Genomic DNA, 27349 nt, shown 5'->3' on the forward strand with positions numbered 1-27349 from the left:
GAAATATTTTTCTCTCTTACTACCTGATCTGCTACAAAAGTTTAAAGATATTTTCCTAAATGTAATGTTACATTATATCAATCTTGTCAACATCAAAATTAAGAGGAAAAAGCGGGACATTTAAGAGGTCATCGGAGAGTTTAGTTTGAGTAAGTAGTTGCTTGAAAAAAGGCAGCCACTTGTGTCACTGAAACATGCCATAAACACAAAATTGAATAGCAACTAGGGAGCAGGGCAACTATGAAATTGAAAGCTCTACAGAGAGTAACTGTGCCAAAGCTACAAAATTAATCTGTAATAATTATGTTAAACAAACTGATCCTAACCATGTGTTTATATCTTGCTATGTCCTCTGCATAACGGGTTAATTTTATAACCGTTCATATAAGTTCCATAAAGCATATACATTCTACAAGTAATATGTGTTGTAATTCAATAGAGCAGGGGTTTTTTCCCCCATTTAAGAGAATTCATTCATAAAACCATTAGGGTATTATTATTATTATTTATAAATGTCCTGATATATTTTAAGTCACTAGTAAGATCATGTTAACTATAGTTAAGTGTTCTCCAATGCTCTCTTTTGCTAATAATTATCTACTGATGCATGAGTAAAACTGTATTTTCCCCTCTAAAAATAAGGTCGTCATGCAATACACATTGTAATGTGATCTTTCACGGTCAGTTTATAATTATGTGTATTCAACAAACGAATTCCTATTCAGAAAGCTTGGCGTACTTGGTCCCAATCCTGTTCCCATTTTTCCTCAGTAGGGGTAGGCTCAGGCCTTTTGTGAGTTGGCGTAGATATAGTGATGGATTAACTGTGGTGCTACAAAGGCCTTTTAATAAATATTCGGTGAAAAGAGTCGATATGAAATGAAGCCCTTACATGCACCCTTTTAGCACTGGGATAGAGTTTAACAGCTAAAAGCTTTCCAGTAAAAGCTAGAAACTGCTAGCTGTGACATAAACCTGCCAACACCTCGCACAGAGTGGCAACGTGCCCAACAAAATGCCACCTTCTGGATAAACCACTTTTCTATTGAACAGTAAACGAGGCTGGTGGTTACTGATGAGGGGCAAGTAGGGTATGGACAATTTGCAATCCACTTCCTGTAATCCTACACCCAGACAGAGAGCTTAATCAGCGTGAACCCTGACACGATGCCATTGTAATTCAGCTGCCAGCCTGTTATGTATACATTAATACTACTGGATGGTTACCTCCCACTGATTTGGTCACAGAGCCATTGGGCCTCCCTCGGGTTCCCATAGGACTGCCATTCTGCTCCAGCCTGGCCACCTTCACTGGGGGAGGACCTTTGACATCAGGGCTGCCACTCCCTCTGTCTGGACTATCCCTTAGACAGGGACTCTCACTTCTCCGCTCCATGCTACTTTGACTTGGAGACAAAGTTCCCACAGGCAGATCACAGTAAAATGAACAAGGACCTAGAGAGAAAAACATACACAGTTCAGAGGTTTGTAAAGAGAGCATAACCAGGGAGTTCGAGAGATAGTCATCATCATTGCCGGCTCACTTTATCCAAATTAAGCAATCAAAACCCGGCTTTCAGAATGAAATACACTCTCTATAGTATGCAAGCGCTAAACCGCTTGAAACCCAGGTATTTGCACCAGAGTTGTTAATGCATTACCTACATTGATTGAAGAACAGGTAACTAACAAGTACTGACACACAACAGCTCACCAGCGTTGATCGCTCCTTTGAAATGTGGCACAAACCATGTTATTACCGGAGCCATTTACACCTTACATTTCCGTCCCGTGGGTCAGTTTAGAAAGTTGGGTACTTTGAAAAAGGCAGGTGTTTTAAGTAACTCCTGCACAGAATTACCCCGATTCACACGGACACAACATAATGTGAAGACCCGATTGTGGATTAATACAGCGATATACGGAGACATCATCTCTCTTCGGAAGATCACTCTAAAAACTAATAGTGCACAAACACCGCAAGGGTAACAACCGGATCTAAAAATGCTCTGGGCTCCGTGCAAATGCGACCTGGTACATATGTTAGCAAACGGGCATTAAAGTCGGCACGTTTTTTTTCAAAATAACATGCGATAGGTATCTCGATTACACGTCTCCGATCAAAGCGCCGTTAACACATGCCGGGTCAAGCCGCGTCTTAGTTCATTGATACTCTGAGCCACATCAAACTCAAGTTCAAATTCACTCTAAAACCTCCCCCCACCCACCCCCGCTCCGCAGACCTCCCGTTCTAGCGCTAGTGTTTGCAAGGCAGGTCAGTGTTGCTAGTTAAAGGAGATCGGGTTTGCGGGTTTGACTACACAGCGCAGTACAAACCAAGGCAGAAACCCCCCAAGAACGGCGTGCCCCGATCCTGCTAGCCGGGTTCCTGGGAACGGCCCCCCGGGCACACCGGAGCCAGGGACAGGGCATTGCTGCAGCCGGGGCTGGTTCTCTCACAATTAACGTCATTAGTTCCTGGACATCGTACATCATAAAACCAGCCGGCTCCTCGCGACAAAGGCTGCCGCGAGCGGCTCACCCACGCGGGGCTCGTGGGCGCGCTCCTGCCGTACTTACTGCTTATAGTCTGTCTGTAAGTTGGCTGAGTTGGGCTCTGTCCATGGATCAAAAGTAGAGAATCCAGGGTGGAAAGTTTTCTTGTTTCCTCCTTTTACGTTCGTGTTTTCTTCCTTTCTACTTCCTCCCCCCCTCCCCACCCAGCTGCCCCCCTTCTCCTTCTCCTCCAGTCCGAGCTTTAAGGTCCCGGGTCAGGGGGTCTTCTTGGGCAGAGCCCCTTCCACACAGGGCAGCCGGGGGAGTGGACGGGGCCGGGGGGAGGACGAGGTGAGGCGACTGGCTCCGACGGGGGAGAGAGAGAGAGAGAGGGAGAGGCCCCACTTCTCACACCTTCGGCGGAGAAAATCAATCGCGGGGCGGCGAGGGGGCGGGAGGCCGCGCCCGAAGGGCCCGCTATCCCGGGCAGCGGGAGGAGAAGCGGCAGCAGGAGGAGCCGGGAAGCGGGCGCTTGTGATCGCGGTGAAGAGGCGGCAGCCCCCGATGTGTCACTTTCAATCGCTCCCTCCTCTGCCAGCAGCAGCAGCAGCAGCAGGAGGAGCAGGAGGGACTCGCCACAGCGAGAGGAGAGAAATGATTATTAGTTGCGTTGAGTCATCAAGGCAAAGTGAGTCCTTTTTGGGGTTGTCCTTGGTTTCAGTGTCTGTCTGTGTGTGTGTGTGTGTCTGTGCGTGTGCGGTTTCCCGTCCCCAGATCTTTGCATCCAAAATAGCAACCACCTCCCGCCCCTGCTTTCCTCCCCTCCCCCAGTAAATAAAAGTCTCTGGATAAGCTCAGGTCAGGTACAGCGCGGAGAGAAGCAGCCCACCTGCCCCCGCACCCACCATCCCTCCCTCCAAGCCAAGGCTGCCGCCGCTCCAGCCAGCCCCGCTGCCTGCAGAGGGGTGGGGAAGCAGGGAGGGAGGGAGACCCGCCCGGCAGGAAATTAAACACCAATAAATAAATAATGAAGGTCCCCCCGGAGCGCGCACACAGGCAGGAGAGCCGGGCGCTGCGCCGGGGGGTGGGGAGGCAGGGTTGGGGCAGGGGGAGGCGGCCAGCCCGGGGGAGGCGGAGCCGGACGCTCTGCCCGTCTGTCCGCGGCTCCGGGCTGCGAGCCAGGGGCTGGGGGGCGAGCGGGGCCCGGCCAGTGACAGCGGGAGCAGCCGGCCCGCGGCGCGGCGCAGCCTGCGCTGGAAGTGGCGCCCCGGGCCCGCTCCAGCCCCAGCCCCAGCCCCGGGGCAGCTGGACACGTGCAGCCCGGGGGCAGACAGAGGAGCGGCCTCCCCGCCTGCAAGGTGCAGCCGCAGCCCCGACCGTCCACCAGCGCCGGGGCCAGCGCGCCAGCGGGCCGGGCCCCTCCAGCCCATCCCGGCGGCAGCCCCCCGGGTCCCGGGCCTGCAGGGGTGGGGGAGCCGGCCCGGCCCGCTCAGATCGCCCGGCCTCGCCGCTGCCTGGGCTGGGGCTGGGGCTGGGGATGGGGGGGGGCTCTGCCCGCAGACACCGATCCCCGCCGCCGCCGCCAGCTCCCCTGCCCCGCCCGGGAGCAGCTCGGGGCCGCCCCGCAGCAGCCGAGGCGGCGGCGGCGGCAGCACCAGCTCCGCTTTAAGGTGGACCGAAGAAATTCCAGCCCCCTCCAGCGGGGCGCCCCCGCCGCTCGCGGGCCGGGAGCCCCGTGCCCAGCTCACGCTCCGACAGGCACCAACCGACTCGCCCGCCCGCTCAACGGCTCCTATTGCGGCCGGCCGAGCCCCCTTAAGGGGGGCCTGCTTTTACGGTGGCGCCGGAGGGTCAAAAAGGGGGGTAGAAACGCGTTAAAGGGGGCCACATTGGAGACCTGAGGCTTGTGGGGAGGGGGCTTTCCGTGGATGCCTGCGGCTGGCCGTGGGAGAGGAACGGAGCCCAGCTAGCTGCGGGGGCAGCGAGAACAGAGCACACACGCGCTGCCCTGGCTCTGGCCTGGCACAGACCCTTTGGGGAGAGGGGTTCACTGCCTGCCTGCGGGACAGGGAAGAAGAACCAAGAATAGCAACAGGTCCTGGCTCCTGGCAACCCCCCGTCCCCTCTGGCCAGCCCTGATGAGCAGAGGGTTGCAGGAGAGAATAAGCAGCAGCGCCTGTTCCCCAATAATATCCCCTGGAGCAAAAGGAGAGCGCGAGACCTAGCGCTAGTAACTCCTTTCCTTCCTCCACCCCGCACGCCCTACACGTGCACAGCACAATCTCGGCGGGCTGTGTAGAAAAAGCAGAAGCAGCAAGAACAGCAGCAACTTCCAACCCCGCCACCAATGTTGCAATCCCTTGTGGGGGCGGGAGGGTCACATTATTTGGCGGTAAGAATAAGAACGAGCAGCACTAATAGCTTCACACCCATCCTATTATCTTAACTTGGTAGAAAGAAGCAATAACAGCAGCTCCTAGCCCCATCGCCACCATATTTGCAATCCCTGCCGGTAGTCCACGTATTAACACCATTTGGAAGTAGAGCAGCAGCAGTGCAGTTTCTTTGGGGATTTGGGCTGCATGGAAGCTGAGCGGCTGCTGCTATTGCTTCTCCTCCTTTCCTCCAGACGATGTTAATAGGTTGCAGAGTGGTCGTGTTTCTCTAAGGGCTTTGGGCCGTACAAGGAAGTGGGGCTGGGAGCCTGTGAGACGCGGCGGAGCTCTGACCAGGGTAAGACAGAAACTCGCTTCACTCCAGATCAATCCCACTCTCAGTCCTGGTGCAGCGGCAGGATTCCGCCACCCCGGAAAAGGCAGCCGCTGCTCGGCTCCCAGAAGGACGGGTTCCTTCCCCATTTAGGGGAGGGGGTGGAACAGCGATTTCCCGCCGCGTGGCTACGAGGCGTCTCGACAGGGTGTAATCTCTGCCCCCGGGTCAGGAAGAAATGGAATGGAAGGGGTGGGGGCGGGGGTCGTAACTCCGCTTGAACTTTGCGGGACCCAGAACTAGAGGCTCCTGTCAGCAAAAGGTAGGGAGGGTAGCGTGGGGCGAGAAGGAGCAACGACCCGCTCGGGCAATTTGTATGAGTTGTTTGAGAAGGACTGAAAGCCAATGCATCTGAAAAATGCAGACTTTGGAGGAGTTTAATGCAAAGTAGCAAAGTATGTCAGCCAGATTTTGTATTTGAAAGATTACAGGTTTGAAAGAAAAAGAAAAGAATCCTGGAAGTTTGAAGAGCAAACTTTTTTCAATACCCTAGTGTAACTTGACAAAATAAAATGCGTAAAATGCTGTTGTGGGTTATATATGGAAGTTCGTACTTTCTACCAGCTATTGAATAATAAATAATGTTGATTTATTCTTACCTTTGATGTTGAACTACGAATTCCTTCGGATCAATGGCCAGAAAGTTAGAAGAATTGGTGATTTAAGACTTCAGTACTTCTGGAAAAAAATACCAATGATTTAGCCAGGATCTTCCCTGTCTGATTCGTCACTATTATTATATCTGATGATGTGGATGGACAGAGTCAATCCAAGCTCATTAATGAGCTATTTTATAAACACCACTGTCTGAAGATGTTCATTTACATGTTGTCAATGATCCTTTCGTTAACATCAGAGACGTGTGTCAGCAGCATGATTACAGGATTCTAGTAAAGCTCCTATAAAAGAGTACAACTGGCTTGTTAATCGATTAATATTTTATTATTTGTAAATATTTTATAACGTTTTTAGGGAAACTATTGACTCTAAATTATTAAACTACTCAGTGGGGGAGCTGAATAATACATCCAATTAAATATACGCGTTGCAATTGCTTTATTTTCAATTAATCCATTGCACCTCTTTTCTTCTCTGGGTTTCGGGTTTTGGTTTGGGGGGACGGAGGGGCGGTTGGTGGTTTTTTATTATTATTTATTTTTTGCATTTGTGCGTTAAATGGAGAGCAAGAGTTGCAAACTTGTTTTCTATATTGCATTACTGAATGGTAATAATTGTGATATGAAAACTGAGAGGATTATTAAAGACACGCAAAACTGAACCGACTACTTAAATTCTGGTTAGTAATTTCTGTTTCTTAAACTTTATTTTATTCAAACAGATTTATAGGAGATTTTGAGATACATGATGTTTCTTTTTCTTTTACAGAATATTTCCCAATAAAGGCCTTTTCTGTTTCAAATATGCTTTTTCCAGTACAAAATTTTCATGTCTTTATTTCAACTGGGGGGGAAGCGATTACTTTCCAGCGCATTTTAATATAAAAAAGCTGGTTTCTATTTTTATTAATAACCTCTGCTTTTTCGTCATTTGGAACAAATTGAAAAGCCAGGGTTTTCTGTTTGGACCTATTCTGATGAATGCAAAATGGATGCGCTTATTGGCGTGTGACAATCTTCCTTATTTTAGTTTTTTAAATCCTCGGGTGGTGTATTGCCAAATAATTTTCTGAATACAAATCTCGGTGGAAAGGTTAGTTTTTAATTAACTGTCACGTTTCCAGCCAACACGCGATTTCAAGTTCCAGCGTTGTCCAACCTTCAAAAAGCGCAAAGAGCCAAAGGCGGCGGTGGTTTTGCAGTTTTTCCGGCACCAAGATTGCGCTCCCTTTCGCTGCTGTTCATCTGCTGGGCACCGCTGCGCGGAGTTTGCGACATTTGAAATGTTGACTCCGTCTGGGACCAGAGTGGGACACAGTCCTGCTCTTCACAAATCCGCGGCCCCGCAATCGAATGACAAATTACTCCTAGACAATAGGAGTGGGAGCTGCCTACGTCTCTCGGTATCTAGCGCTTTTCCTCACCTTCCCTGGTTTTCTTTTTCTTCGTAGAGGCCCCTGCTGCCCTGACCCTGCCGTGTGCCCCCATCTCCCCCCTGGCTTCCCGGGGGTGCTGTGAGCTCGGAGTCCTCTAACGCCTGCTACCGGACTTGGCCGCGCCGGGCTCCCTGCTGCCCGCGGCCAGGCTGCAAGCAACAGGGGGTAGCCCTGCCCCGGACAAGCAGCGGGTATTTCGTTTTCTATTTACTCCGCCGCTTGAGTGCCGGAAGCCAGGGCCTGTCTCTGCGGCTCAGCGGCGCTCCCGGGGCCAAGGGGCTGTGCAGAAGGGTGGCCAACAGCGCTTGAAATGCACCGGCTGTTGCTGGGGTGGATAGGGGAGCGGTTAGTTTCTTTCCCGGTGACTAAATCAGCGGAGGGCAAAAGGCCCGGAGAGGCCCAAACCTCCACCCGCAAAAGGAAACCACGAGCGGAGCGGAGCGCAAGGAAAGGCCACGAAGCCAGCGAGGCTAATCGTGCCCATGAACTGTTCATGCTCAGCGCACCTAGGGAGGTCGCTCCGCGTCGCCTTCGGGACTGAGAGCCTGGGGCGAGGGGGGAGAGTCCGGGGCGGCTACACTGGACTCCGCTAGGGGTAATGGCAGGCTGCAAGCCCCGGCCCAAACCTTGCCAGGGGCTGGAGAACAAAGCGGGGAAGCAAGAAACCCCGGAGCGCGAGAGAACGAATGTGCTTAAAACTCATTCGCTGGTGCCAACAGTTAAGGCAAAAATGCGAACCACGCAAGTTAAGGGAAACAAAGCTCGGCTCGCCTCTGGAGCTGTAGGGCGCTTCCCTCTCGCTCCTTTATCTCAGTCTGGAGGCAATCTGGGGACTGGAAAAGTCTGGTGCGGGAACTGGGCAGTGAGGGCCCGGAACACGAGGTAGGGAAGCTGGCAAAGGAGAGGGGGGTCGGGGAAGGGGGTAACAGACGGGGCCTGCGGACGGGGGAAGTGCGGATGGAGGAGGGTGAGCAGGGAAGGACGGGAACAGAAGCGCAGGAGGACGTGCGGTAGGAAGTGTGAGTGAGAGAAGTGGGGTGATCCAGGTAAGTCGCCTGGGGAAAAGGAGGCCGGGGCCGAGATGTGGCGGGGCAGGCGCTCAGGTTCTGGGGTGGGATCTGAGGGATGCCTGGGGTTTGGCCTCTCGCTGGGCCCACCTGGCCTGGCGGGGATTGAATGCAGGAAAGCGATGCGGGTGTGACTGACCGGCCTGCAGCCAGGCCCCCTCTGGACCAGAAACAAAACCGGGAAGCTCGGGGCTCCTGGCGCCTCACCTTCCTCTGCTTGCCCCAGGGGAACAGCTGTGCCAGCATGTGCAGAGAAGGGGAGGGGTGGCCTATGGCCGGGGGGGGGGGGGTGGAGAGGCTGCCTCGGCAGCACAGTGACACAGCTGCCTCCGCCCGCTGCTCCGGCTCTGCAGCAGCCCGCGCCGCGGCCCAGGAGCGTCCCCGGCCCCAGGGAGGCTCCTGCTTCCGTCGCCGGCCCAGCTAAGCGCCCGGGACCACCTAGGCCCCGCGCTCAGCGACGCCGCTCCCGGCCCCCACGCGGAGCAGCCCCGAGGCTGCTTCAAACAGCGCCACCGCGCGGGCCGCGGGGGGAACTCAGGGCCGGGAGCCGGGCGCCTCGCGCTGCCAGGGGCCTGGTGCCCCGGGGGGCGGCCAGCCTCAGCGCCCCCGCCCGGGGAGTCAGTGCTGCGGAGACGCCCGGGGGGGAGGGCTGCCCCGAGCTCGAGTGACCCCCCCGGCGCGATCGGACCTGAGATCCAGTGACTCCCCCCCCCCGGGTGCTGCTTGTTTCCCCGCTCCGCGTCTGTCCCAAGGGCAGAGTCCATCCAGCGCGCACCCCCGGGGCACCTCGCGGGTAAGAGCGCAGCCAGGGCTGGGGCTGGTGACCCCACCGCCCGTTTGAATGGCTGGAGAGTGCAGTCAAGTGGCCACCCGCCCTCCCCTTCTTGGAGAAGGGAAACGTTGCCAGAGGTGGCAGGGAGTGGGGGGCGGGGGAAGGTAGGAAGGAGCCTGGGGCATGGCTGTATTTTTCTCCCCTACCATTCCTGCCTGGTTCTCAGGAGCAAGCCCTCAACCCGAGAGCCCCTTGAACCTTGCCCGTTTCCAGAGCTGGTCCCTGGCACTCGGCAATCCCCAGTATTACAAAGCGATCGCTCACACGGCCGGCGGGGTTAACCAGTGGAGACGGAACAACACGCACCGCCAGCTAGCACGGCCGGAAGAGGGGTGAAGTAATAAAGCCCCAAGGTTCCCCTCCCCTTCGAGTAACTCTTACTCTTCCCAGTTGTGGGATCAGCGCCGAGCTAGAAACTGCTTCGCGCACAGACCACAGCACTGATGGCGGGAGCAGATTGAAAGAGCAACTCTGCCTTCAGCCTCCTTTCACTCCTAGCTGCTCAAGAAGGGACAATCTCACTTGCAGGGTTTTCTAGCCAACTATATTCACTGAGCCTTTACATTCAATGTACCAGCACAAACCATTAATCCCGCAGTCAGGCGGAACAGAGACAGGCATTGACAGCCGCTTCTGGGAGCACTGAATATGCTTATTTAGCACTAAAGATCAAAACTACAGGGCGTCTTAGACCTGGCTAAACTGCTGGGTAGAAAGGTGATCCTCCGCCTTTGGCCTTGTCCAGCTATATAAACTGGTTGCTGAGATGTTGGCCGGCTGTTCTGCATTACAGAATGCAAATACCAACATTCAAAGCTACTTTCCTATGGACGGGTTTTTGGTTGTGGGGGGGGGTAGAATTTGTACCGCGAGGATTTTAAAAAGACCTAAAGACCCTTAAAGGCGTTAGATCTTTAAACAGATCATTTTCATGAAGGCCATTTCTCAGCAAATGCTGCCCCCAATCCTCCACATTCCGCCTCCTGAGGACTTTATTATAAAAAAAAAATGTGCTGCTAACCTTAATTGCATGGAGCGGGAACTGTGGATTTGTACTTTACAACTGGAACAAATGTATTATACAGCTGGATCTACTGATGCAAATACAATTTTACCCAAAACAAATGCATACGAAAAAACTGGCCAGGGATTTTATAAGTAGAAATAACATAGTTCGTAGCAACGCTCGCTAAAATGCTACTTGAAAAAAACAACAACGTGATTTTGTAGATAGGCAACATGCGACTTTCCAGGCCCGAGTCTGCTCCGGTTCAATCAATAACAGAACTCCAGTGATTTAAATTACATCTAAGAATTGGAGAGATCGCCTGACTTTGGCATGTCAGTTATTTAAAAAAAAAGTAATCTGTCACAATGTTCACGTGCTGGCGGATTCTCAGTAACTTAACAGCAAAAGCACAAACGTGATTGAACAGCCAAGTTTCGTTTCGCTTTAAAATATAAATATTATTTAGTAATAAGTGTATTGTATAAGAGTCGACTGGGAAAAGTAACGATTTACATTTTCTGAGATAGCTATACTTTACATTGTACAAAGATTAAATGTGTTTAAACTGTTTCGTTTTTCATTACTATTAAGAATTATTTTCTATTACTCTATTATATATATTTAAATGTTATTTACACTTTTAAATAGCGTGCCTATGTCCGAAATATTAATATTTGCTTTATGATATTTTCATGCTAGTCCATTTTTTTTATCAATGATATCTTTAGGAAGCTCGTCTTCATTAGTGTGTCATATGTGGCTTCTTTTATAAATGTGTGTGCGTTTAAAATGATAAAAATGGATAATAAAGCAGCGATGTTTCTCATTTAAGGTGACAGATAGTATATATCATTTCATGACAAGTTGCACTGTTTTTATTTTGTTTAAGGAAAAATCATTTCATGCGATCAAATAAAAGTTATGTAACCAGTACTCGTGACAAATGCAATCGAAACACCACATCTTTTAAACTCCCTGCTACTAAACCACGGGAATTCAAATGAAATTCATCTAGGTATAATAGGAGATGCGTTTCGAATGTAAACTACATCGACACAACGAAATGAATATCATTTCTCTATCACATGACCGTGATCTACAGCTAACAGATACCGTAAGGAATCGCAAAACAAAAATACGTACATGAACGCAGAAGTGAGCCTCAGACCCGCATTTTGTTACCCCAAACGCGTTTACAAGGGTGATGATTTCACAGTGGAGAATTCTGTTCTTTACTAGTTCTCTCACGTGACTGTTATATTTATTCGGCGAGGAGGTTAGACACTAAAGTCTGAGCGAGACATGTTAAGTGTTCAGTGCTGAGCACTTGAACCCCAGAGGCATTGCTCATTTTAATGGCTGCTCTCTGTATTTTATCTTTCTGTAATGATCTGCGTAAAAAAAGTGAGCGGTTGTTGTTTTTTTCTTTCTGTGTGTTCCTACAGTAAAGGGAAGATCATTTTCAACCCACGTGGAAAGCAGCACTTTCTCAAAGTTTCTCAAAGTTGGTGCAGTAGCCAAAGACCAAATTTACATGGAAAACATACAGCGATTGAGAAGACAAGCCCGTCATCAAAACAGCGTCCCCATAACCTTCAAAAATAGCATTAATCTCTCTCTCCCACTTCTATCCCCTCTTCCGCACCCAAGCGCGTCCCAGCTCAAAAGCGGCTTCTTGCAGCGGGCGAATTTAATTTAATCAATTCAAACTATGGAGTAAAAAAAAACCATTCGCCTTCCTGCAGGATGCGGTTTCCGCTTTTCGTCTAGACGCAAGTTTTCCCTTCCCCTACAAACAAACAAACAAACAAAAACACTCCGATCCTTCCATAAACCCCTCAACAAATAAAACAACCAGAAAAGCATCCTCCGGATCCTTCAGTTTTATAACAATCGGCAGCAATTAGACCTGAACTCCCCTTAGTTCCTAGCGATTCCTTCATAAATTCCTCAGACATAACACGGACAATATTGCTAGAAAACCGAGGGATCTGAACAATAAGGAGAAATTAGAAACTTAAAATGCAGCTTCAAATGTAGATTTCGACCCCCAAAGATCTCAGTTAAATCCAAAGGGAGTTCAGCCTGGGGCAGGCTTGCAGAATTCAACGCAGAGGGAGTTTGGGGTGCCCAGAGACAGAAGGATCCAGCCGTGTATTTGTATATTTCCATGCAAATGGCTAACCTTGCAAACCTGAATATACCCAGAAGGCTTGTTAGGCAATTTAAAGTTAGGATAAATATTAGAGGGTTTTATTGAACTGTAAGACTGAAAAACAATCTCCCTTGTTGGTGGATAGCTTAATAGTTCCAGGGAACTGGACTCGATTGCACTTCTGTACAACCCAGGCAAGTTTTAGACAACTAAAACTAAAATACCACAACCACACAATAACACAAATCATGGTTCCACTCCATTACCGTGTTGCATGTTTTCCCTTACAGGTACAATACCAGAGAAGTTATAGAAGAAGGGTTCGTTAATGCTCAATACAAACGTTTAGATACTAAAGATACTGACTGCGGAGAACATGCTGATTGTCTGTATTTAACTAGAATGGGCTAACTGCGGCCCTCCCCTGTCCTGCAAAATACACCGCGCTCCAATGTACTGTACTTTCATTTGGATTTAGACAGGTTTGGGTTCTGGTTATTTTTCTCCTCGTCTCCTAGGTCTCAGGGCTGCCCATGGCCAGAGAAGGGAGCCCCACCAGAGTCCTGGTTTGTGGTGCGAGATGTGATTTGTCTGTTTACAGCAGGTTCAATTAAAGCAGTTATATCTCCTGCAAGGGTTTGGGCCCAATCAAGGCACTTCCATTTAGAAAGTCAAACAGAATCAGCGCTTACACACGGCTGGTCCCGGAGACCGACGCTCCCCATTGATAACAAGCCTAATGAGACTTGAAGCGTGGTGGAACCCTTGATTGCTCTGCCATTGAGCTGACCAGGTAAATTGCCCCTTTTAGAGAAGTAGGTGTCTAGCGAAATGAACTTTGCTTTGTGTCACACAAAGAGAGAGGCCTCGAGAGGAAATCTGTTTGGGTGAGAGGATGTGGTAACGCGGAGAAAGCCTGCTTCTCCTTTTCAATAAGCCGTGCTTCAGAGAATCGGGCTTTTCATGCGCCTGTCTCCTGGATCAACACTCCACAGTGCAAGAAACATTCAGTTCTTCACACCCAGGGATCGCATTAGATGAGAAATATTCAGCTCTCTCGACAGTTTTTCTTTTTCCTTATCCCACCCGGCCCTGCAGTCTGCTTCCCATCTCCGCCCCCCCCCCTTTTTAAATTATTTTAAACAGAACTGTGTTTCCAATTTGTCATTATAAGAAACCCTAGACAAGTGCAGCGTGAAACGTTCAGGGTTTCCATTCAGCAACGTGACGCCAGGAGCAAGGAGGCACATGCAGGCGAGAAGCTCATCAAATAAACATTCTCATTTGCCCTGAATGTCCAAACATTTCCTCGAGCCCCATGGTCGAGTCTCGGGTGTCGCGGTGTATCACGAGAACCCGGACTTGGAAACAGCGCAAAGTTTCCAGGTGAACCTGAAGAAGCGAGGCGTCCAAGCCGCCCTCCAGAGACGGGGTCAGATCTTGCTGGCATTACTGCAAGCCGCGGTGGGAGTAAAGCCGGCAAGATCTGATCCCGAGGTATTGAAATCTGAAGCTGAGGTGATTACAAACGAGGGCTGGGCACCCCCCTGCAAATCTCCGCGGCTGGACCATGAACTCATGTTCTGCCCGGGCTAGGCATGGCGAAATTGCCTTGTTTTCCCCACTCAGCGGACCTGCCTCCGATTAGGGTTTACAGGGAGCAGGAGCGGGGAGTTCGTTGAGGCAGTTCCAGCTTCCCCTGAGCAGAGGTCACTTGGATCCCTCGAGAGTTTGGGGCACTACTCAGTGTTATTCAATTGAAGGGTAAAGTCTGGGAGCCTAAGGGTCAGTTTCCTTCTCGTCCACTAACCTGAAACCTCGCATTGGCTCCTGGTTTGTGGGGTTGCATTGGGGTTTTTATAGATAATGGCTTATGTGTGTGTCCGTATACACACGCCTTTAGTGTCATGTACTGTGTGCACACACACGGAGAGACACCCCGTAGGATGGTGGGACAGAATCCCCTATCGTACTCGACAGACTGTGATCCGGATTAGGCTCCCTTCGGACCCGCCGCCCGTTTTTCACTTTCCTTTGGAGGAGGAGGATCAATTCTCAAAACAGCCAGCCAGCTTTAGCCCAATTTCAGATTCTGAAACGTGCCGTGTAGCGCTATTAGTCACTTGCCGAACACTTCAAGACCCAGGTCAAGCGCGGGCTTGGTCTGTTTCACCTCGGGGAATCGATGCCCTCACCCGCTAGCTCCTCTCACTGACATACGCTGGCAGGAACTGTAGCTCTCTCTACAACTCGCTGCTATTCCACGTAGGTTTCTGCAGCGCAACTTGCGGCTCAGCCTTTCCATCTCATCCGTGTCTGAGCTGGGCTTCTGCTGGAGCAAAAGGGAAGAATCCATCCTACGCCCGGGCTGCTGTTTGCTGCTCCGCTGCAGCGCTGAGGGCGTCCCGTGCCCAAAGGAGGGGTGGGGGGGTCCCATGGAGCTCCAGAGGCGAAACTCTGCAGGATCTCTGCGCTTTGTCAGAAACCGGAGTATTTGACATTCACAATTATCTGTAAATACTCCGATAGTTTTGTGTATTAAACACTTTTTTAGCCTTAAGTTTGGAATCTGATCAGTTTTATCCAAGGGGGTGGCTTATCGGAGGAGCTCTGAAAATTAAGTGCTGAGCGCTCAGTTATCAATAACGCCCCATCTCCCCACCCCAGGATTAGAATTCAGAGAGACGCCCTGTAATGAGCATCTCGACCTTCTCCCCTAACGTCCCTAAACAGCCAATACCCAACTGCTTGGGTTTTTTTTTTAAAGTAGTGAAGTTAATGAACGATTTAATCCTATTAACAGAGATAGAGGGAAGCGGATGCGGATCGATAGATCTGATTAAAAGAACATTATATCACAGCGACAAATCAATTCACCCCTGGGTAGATTAGGTGACAGCTTTCCAGTCGTCACAGCTGCTAGAATATATCCAGCCACATTTACAAAATTAATGAGATCTTAATTGGTCGTTCGGAGCTAAACTCCGCATTCAGTCGCTCTCTGTTTCCTCCAGCCTTTCAGGCTCCTCAGCTTTCCCTGCCCATCACATCATAACAATTAGCAGCATGGAATTACCTGTCTGCTCCTTTGTGCCTCCTTCAAAGCAAAGAAGGTAACAGTCACCTCCCCTATTAGCTCGTATAAGTGATAAAGAGGTGGTAACTTGGAGCTACCACATTTTGAGATTGTGTGTCACATGCTTTAGCATAAATAAGGGTGTTATGGCCCTATTGACTGACTGGATCAATTCATCTGCGCAACAATTCGCGGCTTCTACAGGTCTTTGCACGTATTATTCTCTCCCTGGGCACGCACTGAGTCTTGCCATTGCCAGATGTAAACAACAACAGCGCCCGTATTTTCATAGCGCCTCAGTCACTTCACAACGAAGATGGACTTCTTTTTATTTGTCAGCTGGTTTGTCCGGAGATGTCAGCCTGTTTCTAATCAGATTCACCCTTTCTCTTCAGAGGAATCGGAGCGTATTTCAACGTCTCAGCTCTCCAAAAAAGGGCAACACCCAGGATGTTACACTTTTTAAATTGCTTGCTACGCATAGATAGTGACTCCACTTCAATCAGCTGGCTGGGATCGTTAGTAAGTGTAGTGGGCAGGTTCCAAAATACACGCAGACAATATTATGTAGGTGATACAACTTTCTTTGCAAAAGTTTTGCAGTGCCTCGTTACACTCTTCGGAGGTAGTCCGGTGTATTGGTTGGAGACTAGAACAACGCCAAAAGATTTTTACATAAATGTTTAATTCCGTTTCAACGCATCATGCGTTTGATAACTCCTTATGCCTTATATTGATATAAATTTAATAAACAAAACTAAACATATTACACGTAACGCGACACAGTGGAGACGGTGACACCGAGTGACCAAAAAGGCGCGGTTCTAAACTGAAGCTACTGTTCCATTGCCCCTGAAAAGGTTTAGACGAGTCAGTGTGTCATTCATTTCCTGGCTGGGGTGCTCCGATCCTGCTCTCCTTATCCAGACCAAACTCCACCCGGAATTCAGGACCTTGTCTGCCCTTGGTCAGTTTGTATCAGCGTTCAGGACCAGAGCTATGCTACTATGCTGGAACATAGGAAACGTTGCAGAGCCTGGTTGCGTGCGGAAGGGACACTGGTGCTAACTTATTCACACGTTCTGCGTTGATACTGAAATCAATACAGACCCACGAAGGACAGCACACGTGCTCCTCCAACAAATCCATACTTCAGATATCACTGCCTGTACACAGCCAAAGAAAGATTTTGAAGCCCAAATCATGGGACCCGATCCTGCTCATAAAGTCCGCGCGATGTTTGCCACTGATTTCTATGGGGGTAGGATAGGGGGCAGCTACACGGACATGTCCTGGGACCAATTCTCCTTTCACAGCGGTTTTACCCTGGTGAGACTCTGTTGCCATCGTGACAGCAGAATCAGGACTTTAAAAATTCCAGTTTTAAATGTGCAGCCAAGAGCGCCAGGCATGGGTCTGAAAAAAGCACACCCACGTCATGGATTGCCGAACGCCCCTGGCTTGGCTTCCGGTGCTTCAGCGCAACTCACACCTGGGCCGGACAGCAAAGTTGTAAGGGACACATTTTGGGGCGCCAGTATCTGCACAGGTCATTATAGTCATTGTAAGGGCTCGGAATCTGCCCGCCAAGACAGATGCTGCACCGTAGTGATCGCAAACAGAGCAGGGCAGCCTGAACAACAGGGAGAGGCAACAACACTGCGTGTGCCCGTGCTGTGCACTACAATGAATCAGACCCTGGCTGCCTGCGCCCCACGCCCAGAGGCCGTTCGTTTCTATCAGCCCCATCCTGCAATCTTTGTTCAGGCAAGAGACTCTGAGTCTTGCTTGAGTGAGTCTGCAGCGGGACGGATCGGGTCTTAGCTATGGATTTTCAGCCATTGACTGTGGGTGAGTTACCCCAGCTCTCTTTTAGCAGAGTTTCCCAATGCTCAGATTTTAATACTCGGACTTCGTTAAAGGGGCCAGAATCCCCGCGGGCCAGAGGAGCCAGACTCCAGTTCATTTCACCCGGCCTCGCCTTTGTTATCACTGCTTTTGGCCCCAGATGCCTTTCAAAGGACAGGACTTCGCAGGCGTTCAGGAGTGACAAGCCGGCCGCCCCACCCAGTAAGTCAAAACGCCCTCTCCCTGCGGAGGAGTCAGCGCCCAGGGCCATGTCCCCCCGAGTGGTTTCAAGGCCAGTTGCAGAGAATCGTAAAACGAGTCCGTCAGAACGGCCCGGACAACTAGCGAGTGGCCCAGTTTGACACGTATTCGCCGGGTTTAAAGACACCCCGTCGGTGCAGGAGGCAAACTAATTGTGGCCTGGGGAGTGTCTGGCCGCCGGCACTGGGCTGGGTCGCAGGGCATCAGAGAGACCTGTTCGCCTCGTTGGAGGAAAACAGGTTTGTGCTGAAGTCTGATGCTTTGCTGGGATTTCCACGGCGGCGCCCAGGGCCCAGCGGGGCAGGACTAGGAATGAGGAGGGCCGAGAGCTCTCTGCCAGCCCGCAGCTCCCAGCTCAGGGACCACTCCTGGCAGCCTCAGCTAGGGCCCAGTGCCAGCCCCCTGCGCTAACCGGCGGCCACCTCCCCAGCACGGCTGCCACCCCCACCCCCACTGCCAGGCTCGGAGAGGGGGGTCTACGCCCTGCTGCCTATGCCAAGCCGGGTCGTGGGGACCTGCCCCGCTTGCACCCCGCGGAGAGAGGGCCCAGGCCCACTGGGAGGAGGCAGCGGTGCCATCACACAGGGTGCTGATTCCACAGGAGCTCCTGCCTCGCTGGATCAAAGGGGATTTTGCTAGTGACTTCAAGGGGAGCCGGAATCTCTCCCCTCACCGCAGTTACCCCACCCCCCCCTGCGGGGGCCCACGCTGTTCAATGCCGTCACGTCCTTTGTTCACTCACTCAGAGCCTATAGCAAATCCAGCCCGCAGCGGGTCACCTCTGGCGAAATGCAGCTGCGCGCCTGGAGTGTGCGCTGCGCCCGCCCCCGCCCCCACCCGGAGCAGGTGATGAGGCCACGAGGGCTACCGACCTGCTAGCCTGGGCGGGGCAGCTCGCCCGTGGGGCTGCAGAAAGCCCCGCGGGCCTGCTACGCTCCGCACCGTGCAGGACTCCCCACGCCGGGGTCCGCTCGCTTGGCTGCCCCCGCTGTGCTCCAGCAAAGGGGGGGGGCTGGACTCTCGTCTCGTGGGGAGCCACGTGCGATGTGTTTCCACGTGCCTGGAGCCGCCCACCCCACTCCTCGCTGCTCTGACCCCGGGCGTTGGCCTCCCACACGCCTCGTCCCGCTTTTCAGCCTTGGGCCTCTCCGAAGCCCCTGCAGTTCGCCAGCTTTCCCTGGGCCCAGTCCTCTGCACCTAGCCCGTGCAGCCTGCCCCGATCCTGTAACACCAACACGGGCCCGGCGGCGCTGGCTTCCTTCCGCGCCCAGCCCGAGTTCTCCGCCTGCGGCACAGTCGCACCGCTCCCAGCCGGAGGCGGCTCCTCTCCCGCCTCGCCAGCGGGGTAGCGCGGTGACTGGGGGGCGGGGTGGCTGGGTGCCCGCTTTGCTGGCGAGCAGACGGGCGGTTTGCATGTGCTCGGAAAGGCCTGGCAGCGCCTTCCCCCGGCGGAGGGAACCTGGCAGCTCCCCGGGTCCCTCGCCCTTGGCAGGCCCCTAAAGTCAAGCCGGAGCCCCCCGGCAGTGGAAGCTTCTGCCCCTGCCCCTAGCAGGAATTAGCTACGAGCAGACTGCGGGGCAGGGAGCAGGGGGCAGTCAGAGATCTCTGAGCGCGGAGCTGCCCGGGCCTGCACCAGCTGCCTTGCGCATTAGCGCCTACAAATAAATATTGGCAAACCAGTCGCAAGTGTACCCCTAAAAATAGATCGCCGACTTCCTCTCCTTCCCTCCCCGCAAGGCTCCCTGTGCCTGCACGACGGGGAGCCAGCCACCGTGTGACCCCCCCAGCGCTAGCACGGTGCCTGTCCGCTCTGCAGTGCACCCAGGCAGCTCTGGGGCTGCGGGACTCCGCGCTCAGGGCGCGCAGATCCTAGGAGCAGGCCGCTCTGGAGATGCTTGATCTTCTGGCCCCTTGACTGGTGCCCTTCCCACTTCCCAAGTCTCCACTCCCTCCCAGCGCCTCTGTTTGCCCTGGACTCAAACACTGCTAGCAGCTCACTGCAAAGCAATGTAGAACCCCAGCTTGGAAAGCCGAGGGGGAGGGGGACAGAGGAAGGAAACCAAATGTGTCATTTTGTCAATTTCCCCTCTTGATTATATGGGCCTGCTTTTATGAGCCTGTCCTGCAGCCTGTGCACACACATATTTAAACCGCTTTTGAAATACTCTGACAGTAAAATATCAACGAACTTCCAGCCCCAGTTCACTCCCCTAAAGCAAACACAGTGGAGCGTCTCTCCTATTTGAAATAATAGTGCAAGATACATAACACCCGGCAAAGGCCAGCAAACCTGTGGCCCCAGGTGAAGAATACCGGACTGTGCCAAGCTGATTGCCTCATGGCACCCTAAAGATGAAGAGTAAAAAGCCTTGTTCTGTTCTCCCCTCCCTTCCCCAGCCTATAAACAGCCCTTGGTTTTATTATGGCCTTGGATCTTTTCAGTTTGGAAAAAGAAAGAAAGGAGAGGAAGTCTGAGGTCTATTTTTATTCATATATTTTCGATTAAGACAATTAAGTAACCCGCATAATGTAGCAGCTACTCCCTTTTAACAGTTTCCTTATTTCTGTAAAGACAGTTTACTAACTGTGGCTCAAACAGGCTTCCTGCTCCCTTAAAGAAATTAGAAACAACAGCTAATAAAGAAGCTAAATATGAGGTAGGCTGCATGGGAAACTATGTAATTGCCAGCCTCAGATTTCTCTTTCATTTGTTTATGAGTCAGGGATAATACACAACTCATTTCCCCCAAATCTTAAGGTTTAGGGCCTGATACCACAGTCCTGACTTAAGCAAAAATGGGTGATTAGCTTGGAAAGGCTAGCAGGAAGAAGCCCTTAGCTGGCAGCAGTCTAACTATTGTCAGCCCTGGTCCAGAGCCCTTCCTGGAGCACCTGCAGGAGAGAGGGCCTTCTCATTAAGGTTATTGGACTGGGACTCAGGAGCTCTAGGTCCAACTCCCCACTCTGTGGGGGGCTTCCTGTACCATTTTGATTAAGTCTCTTAGGGCATGTTCATACTGCAATGGAAGGTGTGATAGCAGCACGGGTTGGCATACCTGCCCTGAATTCAATGTAGCTAGCAATGCTGAAAACAGACTCGGTAGCATGGACATCAGCACTGGCTGTGCAAGTAGATTGTGACCCTGGGTATGTATTTGCATTGCTAGTCCACGCTGAAGTCTCTGCTGCCACATTTTCACTGGTATTTTTAGCCATGCTAGCTGGATTGGAGCTAGCTTGGGTGTGCCAGGCATCATACTGAATCCCACTTTTCACTGAAGCGTAGACATGACCTTACTCTCTCTGTGAAATGGGTAGAGAGTAAACATTATGTGACACACTGCTTTGAAATAGTTGGTGAATCACAACTGTACAGCACTTAGGTTATCTATGTAGAGCGAATACTGGTGAGCCAGTTAGCAGCACTTTCCCCCTTTGAGATAATTTAATATCCATGCCACTGAATGGGGCTAGGGCCCAGGGTGCTGCTGGAGGTGCTCTTTCCCCCCCCCCCTTCTCTTTTTCAACACTAAGATGTAAAACTGAGGCCCTGATAACATGTGATCATAACAGGTACCACTGGATTGTCCATAAGTATAATAGTGTTTAATCCAAGTGTCCTAGCTGAATTCCATCCTGGCTAGTTACCATTTCTACATTCTGCATAACTAAATTCCCCATACAGTTTCAGTGGGAAAAGGGTATTATTCCCTCACTGCAGTATGGTGCTACTGGGCATGTTAAACAGTTGCCAAATTTCACCTCAGCTGCTGCCTGCATTTCAGTGGTAGATGAATTGGCCACTATGTACAATTTGTTTTTCAGTCTCAGGTCACAATTCTGGAGCCAGGCTGCACACAGAGTTCCCAGGGAATTCTGTGCGTGGAGCAGGTAAGGCAGGGGTCAGCAGCCTTTCAGAAGTGCTGTGCCAAGGCTTCATTTATTCACTCTGATTTAAGGTTTCACGTGCCAGTAATACATTTTAATGTTTTTAGAAGGTCTCTTTCTATAAGTCTATAATGTATAACTAAACTATTGTTGTATGTAAAGTAAATAAGGTTTTAAAAATGTTTTAAAAGCTTCATTTAAAATTAAATTAAAATGCAAATCCCCCCGGACAGGTGGCCAGGACCCGGGCAGTGTGAGTGCCACTGAAAATCAGCTCGCATGCCGCCTTTGGCACGTGTGGCATAGGTTGCCTACCCCTGAGATAAGGGTTCATATGCCACCCATTTGTAAAGCAGTTTTGGAGTTAGGGGTGAAAGGTCAATGTAAGATAATTATTAAGAGACTGTGTACAGTTTAGTCTTGTATATAGGTTAAAAAGATGAGTGATTGTCAACATGGCCTGCTGGTCTCTAGCTAGTCACGTGCTGTTACTGTAAGAAATGGTGCCAGTATTTTCCAAAGGTTCTTGGTAGCTAATTCATTTGATACAGCTTCTATTGAGTACTTTCTTTGCTCCTGGAAAAGTGGAGTGGTTTTCATTATTGATTTTATAAAGATTTTTTTAAATGACAAATAGTTTGTCCTTTAAAGAGAGCATCTTTTCAAACCCCAAAAGTGTGTGTGTGGAGGAACAGACTCAAAGAAAAGTGACTTTGGATAAGTTTTGAATTTCAAACACAATCTTTGTTTACATCTGGCTGACAAAATGCCTCTCACATATTCTCTGAAAGGTGATTACATTAGTCAGTGGGCCATTTTAGCAGTTTCACATTTCATAGCACCACAATAGCACCAAATGTATTCAGGGATATGTGTCTATCCACTTCCCTCACTGTGGTATTAATTTCCAGGGCTTTTACTCTGCTACCATTAGCATTCATGAATCTCCTTCACCCCCCTCCCCCCCCCCAAAAAAAGAAAAGTTCCCTACACTATCAAGTGCTTTTCTGGGACTTAAGCTGGGCTGCAGAATCACTTTTTACCTGTAGAAGTTTTTTTGAGCCCTTACTCAGTAAAGTACTTAAGCACGTGTAAGTGGTTGCATTAACTTCAAAGAAGTCAATAGGAATACTGATGTGCTTAAAGTTATACACATGCTTAAGTACCTTACTGAAGTGGGACATTATTGCTAAGGTTAATGCAGATCTGAGCTGAAGTAGCACGGACATTTTCTTTAGGCTCCAAAGCTGTGCTCGAAAGGCTTTTTTTTTTTTTTTTTAAAAACCATACTTCTCTAAACATTTCACTACCTGTAAAAGTTGCTGGCTCGACCGCCATGGAATTTGCAGCCCTTTTTATCCACCAAAACCACATTCAACATGGGCATCAGAAGTGAAAGCTTCCTCCCCTTGCTTTTGGTATTGTCCCTCAACCCTGAATCACAGGCACCACATGAGAAGGCAGTTCAGTTTCTACACTCAGTGACTTTTCTGCAAAAAAACTCACGTTGCCCGGATATGCTCAACTGTCTTTAAAGGATCAGACCCACGGTGGTGCCTTACCTCAGTGAAAGAGCTCTCTCTGGTGGCAAGCAGACCCAAATTAGGAACATGCAGTTTATTAAAATGCATCATATTCCCTTTGGTGATGGATAGCTTGCTTGACTCTGGTTCCTCAAAACAGGGAGGTACCAATGGAATCAGCAGGATAGTTTCAGTTGTCAATGGTGCTCATGGCTTTTAGGTAGTGGTAGTACAGATGACAGGAGCAGAACTCAGTATAGCATAAAGAATAGTATGAAAAACTTTAGGGTGTTATGTAGTCAAGGACTGCCTTGGATCTCAGCCATTGGTCTACCTCAGAGGTAGAAATTCTCTAATAAAGTAATGTTAAGAACTCACTCGAAGACCTCCCTTGTCTTTGCTATAATATCTGTATTGTGCCTGAGGGGCTGTAAGGAATTTTGTGATGCTCAGTGGATCAAATTCTGTGCCAACTTACAGCTTGTCAATCAGGGGTGCCCCAAGCATGGCAGCGAGGCACGCCTGCAGTCGTGCGGCTTCGGCGGCGTTTCTGTGGGTGATCTGCCAGTCCCGCAGGCGTGTCGCCGAACGCTGCCTGACTGAATTTAGTTCTGTATTGATTTAGTTCTCCATCTCTGCACAGCATCATCGCCTACTGACGTATAACAAACATGTCAAGATAGGGTCTACATTTTGGTTGTTTTTACAATATTTTAGGGGAAAGCCTATCTTATAATATTTCCTTAACATTTGATGACCAGTTTCAAATTGATATTCAATACCCAAGAAGATTCCCCTTCCCTCCTGCTGTTAAATGGTGAAATCCTAGCCCCAAAATGCCTATTGTCTTTCTTCAGTAGTGTCAGGATTTCACTCTGCTATTTAGGGCCAGATCCTAAGGTACTGTAAGCTATTCAAGTCAATGGAGCTGCAGCAATTTGTATGTGCTGATGATCTGGCATTGTGTTATAGAAAATACAGGGCTTGACCCATCTCCCTAACACAGTGCAAATCAGAAGCAAATTCCATTGATTGCAATGGAGTTAAAACATTTTAGAACGGGTGCAAGTGAGATCAGGACCATAATGAAAAGGAAGGATTGTCAAGGAGGAAAAAAAGAGGTACAAAAAGACTTTGGCATCACCACTGCTATTGAACAGGGAGCTCAGAGCTGGAAATACATCTGACCTGACATCTACTTTTGAATCCTGATCATGTTAGCCATACTGAGAGGGGGGCAAAGGAGTCTTGCCTCTTTGCCTCAGCTTTTACTCTCTGTCTTGTTTTAACTGATCATAGTAAGTCGGTGCATGTACACAGCAGCAGGAAGGAATGAAGAGGGAGGAGGAGAGAGAGTTAGGATGACGGATGACGTAGTGTGTTAAAGTGTACCAGGGGAAAAAGAAAAATGTGTTGATGACAGGTGACATTTGTGCCATGAGTGGAAGGCAGAGTTTGCTGATTGCACTTCCAAATGCGAAAATCAAATGAGAGTACAATGAAAAACACACCTTTGTGTGCCTATCCAAGGACTGATCCCAAATGCAGAATGGACTTTGCACTAAGCCATCATCAGATTCTATAAAGTGTCGGTAACCTGTACTCATGAACTCCTCTTCGTGTTTACTGGGGCAGCATTGGGAAACTTTTTTGTGCTAATTTTTAAAACAAATATTTAAAAGGAGAGGAAAATGATTTGCAAAAAACATAAAAAGTAAAGGCAAAGTATTAGTTACAAGACATGCCTTTTCTTCAACTGTTGTGAAAGCAAGTAAAACTCACACTGTACATTTACATGTTTACCCTGAGCCAGATCCTCAGCTGCTGTACTCCAGCTGAGGAGCTGGCTCTGTATTTTCAAGAGGGAACCCAGTCTCAGAGGTAAAGAGTTGTGCCAGCGACACAGACCCTGCTTAGACTGGGTCCAACAATGGGTGTGGACTCAATAGGGTTGCAGCTGTGTAACAGAAAACAGAATTTGGCCTATGGGGTATAGTGTTGACGTTTGCTGTTAAACAGTTTCCACATGAGCAGTCATTTATTATAATTAATTAATATCCTGTGGAGCGGGAGACTGTATAGTTCATGCCTTAAAGAGACAGAGTGCTCTAACGGTTAGAGCATAGGCCTGCCAAGTGGGAGACCTGGGTCACAGGCAAGCCTCTTGAGTGAGATTTTCAACAGAGCCTAAATGACTTAGGAACACAAGTGTGAATGACTTTCAGTGGGATTTGTGCTTCTAAGTTACTTAGGGACTTTTGAAAACCTTAACTTAACTTCTGTCTCAGTTTCTGCATCTGTCAGAAGAATCCGACCTGACCTCAGAGATGTAAGGGATACACATTTGTCTATAGCTGCGAAGTGCTTTAACATTAAACTTGCTAAGAATTTATTCTGAAGGGCAGATCCTGTCTCTTCCTCTCTGAGTGAGGAGGGCCCCCGAGGCAGTAGAACCAATAGAGTTCCAATGTGAAGGGGGTCAGAATACAGGCAGATTGCACAGGGGATCCCCCTCACCCTTACCCAGGCAACACCCTTCAGTACATTTCCCCATTTTGCAGATGGGGAAAGTGAGTAAAAAAGCTGAAGTGATTTTCCCAAGGCTACACAGCCAGTCATTGGCAGATTCCCCAGCTATTCCCAATTCCCAGTTCTGTGCATTCTTCCAGACCATGCTGCCCCCCAATCTGGGAAAACATTTCCAAAATGCAAGGCAGAATTCAAGCTCTCAGATATTAATTTGGTTTTGGATTCATCCACAAACTTTCCATATTTAGAATAGTTTTGAGTTGTTTAATGGAACACAAATATTTGGATTAGACATATTGCAGGCCTTTTCAGAGTGACACTGAGAAATTTGCTAGGAAAAAAATAGCAATTTGATCTCTCGAATTCAGGGCAGTTGAAAAATTATTTAGCTCATCACCGGTTTGCATTAATAATCAATCATGTCTGCAGATAAAGCGCCAAAAAACAGGGCCCAATCCTGCTTCTGTTGAAGTCTGTGGAAAAACTCCCATTGATTTCAGTAGCTTCAGAATCAGGTTGTTGTCTTGTGCTGTGCATTTAATCCTTTGAATTTCAGACATCAGTAAGTACCTTTTAATGACCAGCTTACTAAAGGTTTATCCATCATACATGTGGTCTTATTGTTTTTTAAGGGCGTAATGCACTAGCAATTGATATGTTATAGAGTTTCCAACAGTGAATTAAACTGTGAATTAAACCCCTACTTTCCTACTCTGATTTCAGAATTGTATTGGCTGTATCCCATTCAAATATTATTCCAGAGTGGAAATTTATTAATCTTCTGGGATTTGGTTTTATTAAAAAATAAATCAATAATGAGATACTGTAAAGTTCAACTCAAATCTTTTCTCCCTGTCTGGCTACTTCGAGGGTTCCTCCCTCAGGACTGCTCAGCTCACACCCTGAATCCACTTTCTCTCTCGTTTTGTCCTTCCCCACATTCCCCCCGGAAAGCTACTTCCACCTCCCTTACATCCAGAGAGTTAATATGCTCCAGCCTAAGGGCATCAACAGAACCTTTCTCTGTGGACTGAATTTATATCTACCTATGGGGTTGGAGGAATAGGTTTCAGGTAGACACTGTCAACCAGTTAAGTCTCTCTCACCTTGGTTGTATTTCTTCCCACCTCCTGATCATAAGCTGCAGAAATCACAAATAAGGAGATAACGTTGTTGAAATGAAAATTAATTACCATCGTCACTGTATACCGGTCAGACTCAAATAAAAAATCAGAAAAATGTGTGGGCCTAACCAGTGAAGAAGCTCAGCCTTGTTCCTCAGAGTATATGGTAACCTGCATACAGTTCAGCTGTGAATACATTCCAGAACCTGTCCTAGGGGACAGGTTAAGAGCCAAGACTGATATCCAGTGATTTAGGATAGCTCCACGCAACTTTTGGTTGAGGAAGAAATAAGACCTATAAAGTGTTGATCCTCTGATGGACTTGGAGAATTCTGTAATGCCAGGGCAACCCAAGCAGGGAATAAATGAGACTTCATCCCCAACAACCCATGTTAGAGATGACTGCGTGAGATATCTGTCCTGATGGAATCATCCATTATCATTTATCTGCAACAGGACAAACATCATTTGCTGCGTTCCCTCTTATGCAGTTTCATCCTGACTGCGTAGAGGCTCTATTGTTTATGGCGTGTTGTTCTTTTGTAAATCCTGCTGCCTTAGGGTGTAGAGACTTTCAGTTTAAACAGGTGGCTATAGTTAATTATTCAAAATGATTGTCAGGAATTTGGATTTTTTTTGTTTTGTTTTACTGACAGTGTACAAGTAATAAGCATTGTACAAAAATAAGACGATTGCATGCTGTTTGGGGTATTTCTGAT

The 27349-nt window shown here is 49.3% G+C and overlaps 1 protein-coding gene across 4 annotated transcripts in view; it reads right to left on the reverse strand.

Annotated features, from left to right (window-relative positions):
• Positions 1–27349, reverse strand: part of SATB2 (SATB homeobox 2) — a 224773-nt gene that overhangs the window by 152505 nt on the left and 44919 nt on the right. Inside the window, exons 3-4 of one of the 4 annotated variants that reach the window (XM_044978501.1) lie at positions 5865–5943; positions 1228–1455 (exon numbers count right to left, since the gene is read on the reverse strand). In XM_044978501.1, the coding sequence (XP_044834436.1) occupies positions 1228–1396 (169 nt within the window). In that variant the 5' untranslated portion in view covers positions 1397–1455; positions 5865–5943. Of the gene's footprint in view, positions 1–1227; positions 1456–2337; positions 2455–2580; positions 3459–5864; positions 5944–27349 lie in introns of those variants that run through there. The other 3 variants (XM_044978504.1, XM_044978499.1, XM_044978500.1) reach the window with 3 other exon arrangements.

The sequence above is a fragment of the Mauremys mutica genome, chromosome 10, assembly GCF_020497125.1.
Source record: "Mauremys mutica isolate MM-2020 ecotype Southern chromosome 10, ASM2049712v1, whole genome shotgun sequence".
Taxonomy (NCBI): domain Eukaryota; kingdom Metazoa; phylum Chordata; order Testudines; family Geoemydidae; genus Mauremys; species Mauremys mutica.